Raw genomic sequence first — 1,931 nt, 5'->3', positions numbered from 1 at the left:
CCCCCTGCCTTGGCCTCCCAAAGTGCTGGGATTACAGGCGTGAGCCACCGCGCCCGGCCAACTACTACTGTACTTCTTGCCCCTTGTATCAAAGAGTTAAAATAGAATTTTCTCCCAAGATCGGTCTCACTGTAAGTCTGCTATCTATATTTTCCCGCTCTTCGTCTGATAGCCACCGACATTAATGACCAGCTCATTACATGTTGAGGTGTGGGGAGATGGAGGTAGAACACTGTCAACCCAGGATTCGAGTTTAGAAAGACTACAGGCCCCAAAATGCAATTTCACCTCCCAAAAACTACAATTCCCAACATGCAATGCAACCAGGGCAAGCCAAGGAAAGGAACTGCAAGCGTGGCTGCAAAGTTTGCCCCTCTTGTTACCCTCAGGCAAAGGAATGATTTAGAAAGGCCCCAGGGGCGATTTTTTGCAGGAACGGTCACTCCCTAAATCCAGGCAAGGAAAGGGAGGAGTCTGAGCCGAGTCACGCCCCTGCTCCTGTAAACTTGTGTCGCCTCTAGCTTAGCGAGCACTGGAGTTTGAAGAGCGGGCAGTAGTTGCACACGCCGAACTTTCCCTATGGCTTCGGTGACCAGAGCCGCGTTTGGAGAGCTGCCCTCGGGAGGAGGGACAGTGGAAAAGTTCCAGCTGCAGTCAGACCTCCTGAGAGTGGACATCATCTCCTGGGGCTGCACGATCACAGCCCTAGAGGTCAAAGACAGGCAGGGGAGAGCCTCAGACGTGGTGCTTGGCTTCGCGGAGTTGGAAGGTGGGTTGAACTCGGCAGAGGGCTGCGAGCAGGCCCCAGACCCACGCTACACACCTCCCGGATCTATCGGGCCACTTGCAATGAGAGGGACCAAGGGGGAAAGTCGCCTAGCTTGGGACCGTCTGACTTGCAAGTGCATGCATCAGGCTAACAGAGGGCTGTGTGGCCATCCGGCGTTTGGGAAAAACTGTAATAAATAAGCTATGGGAGTTGGCCTCTGGTTATCCGTTCAGGCTTTGCCCCAATTAACGTAAAAGGTCAGCTGATGGTAAGATACGCTTCAGCGATCCTGGAGCGATCTTTGAACTGCCTGATCTTTGAACTGCCTGATCCCTTGAGAGGGCTGGAGAGGAAAGAGCAGGCAAGAGGGGGTGTGGCTCCCAGTGCTTCCCTTCTGAAGAAGGAAATTCAAATACTTGCCTCTTCTACTTCCTTCTTCCTTGATCAGATTCTCTTTGAGGCCTGGTTGTCTCAGAAATGCTCCAGTAAGCTCAGTGGTTGCCTAGTACACCAGCTACCCAATAACCATTTAGGGAACAAAATAGACAAGACCAACTCAGTGTCTAGAGATCAGGTCTCCTACCAACTAGGATTGACTTTTATCCCAGAATCCATGGGCAATTAGGATCAGGCATTAATTCATACATTTGAAAACTCTATTAATCCATTGACCCTCATTCAACAGGACAGACAAGGTCCCCACTCTTGTGGTTTGGCTGGGGAGATAGACTTTGACTCAATAATTGCATAAAGAAAGAATGACAATTGCAGCTTTAACTCAGTAATTGCATAAAGAATGACAATTGCAGCTTGATTGCAGCAAAGGAAAATGTACATCATGCTCTCTTAGCACCGTGGTGTAACTAGACAGGAAATGAGGTGTGAAATAAAGCTGGCAAAGAGAAACTGAGAATTAATACTCTCTGCTTAGTGGTTGGGGCATAGACAAATTCTGCTGGAGAGGAGGTTTGAGGTTTTCCTTTTGGTGTGTCATTCTGTCTGGTTCTTCAGATATGTAACGTGGCTCATGGTTACATGTTGGCCAGACAAGCCTGGCCAACATAGTGAAACCCTGTCTCTACTAAAAATACAAAAAAATTAGCTGAGCATGGTGGCACGTGCCTGTAATCCCAGCTAGTCAGGAGGCTGAGGCAGGAGAATC

At 49.2% G+C, this 1,931-nt stretch overlaps 1 protein-coding gene across 1 annotated transcript in view; it reads left to right on the top strand.

Moving 5' to 3' along the window:
* Positions 1 to 102: 102 nt before the first annotated feature.
* Positions 103 to 1,931, top strand: part of GALM (galactose mutarotase (aldose 1-epimerase)) — a 90,438-nt gene continuing 88,609 nt past the window's right edge. Inside the window, exon 1 of the mRNA XM_011997336.1 lies at positions 103 to 769. Coding sequence (XP_011852726.1) covers positions 580 to 769 — 190 coding nt within the window. The 5' untranslated portion in view covers positions 103 to 579. The remainder of the gene's footprint in view (positions 770 to 1,931) is intronic.

The sequence above is a fragment of the Mandrillus leucophaeus genome, unplaced genomic scaffold (genome assembly GCF_000951045.1).
Source record: "Mandrillus leucophaeus isolate KB7577 unplaced genomic scaffold, Mleu.le_1.0 Scaffold538, whole genome shotgun sequence".
Taxonomy (NCBI): Eukaryota; Metazoa; Chordata; class Mammalia; order Primates; family Cercopithecidae; genus Mandrillus; species Mandrillus leucophaeus.
The sequence above is the reverse complement of the archived record's forward strand: the minus strand, read 5'-3'. Positions and strand labels throughout refer to the sequence as shown.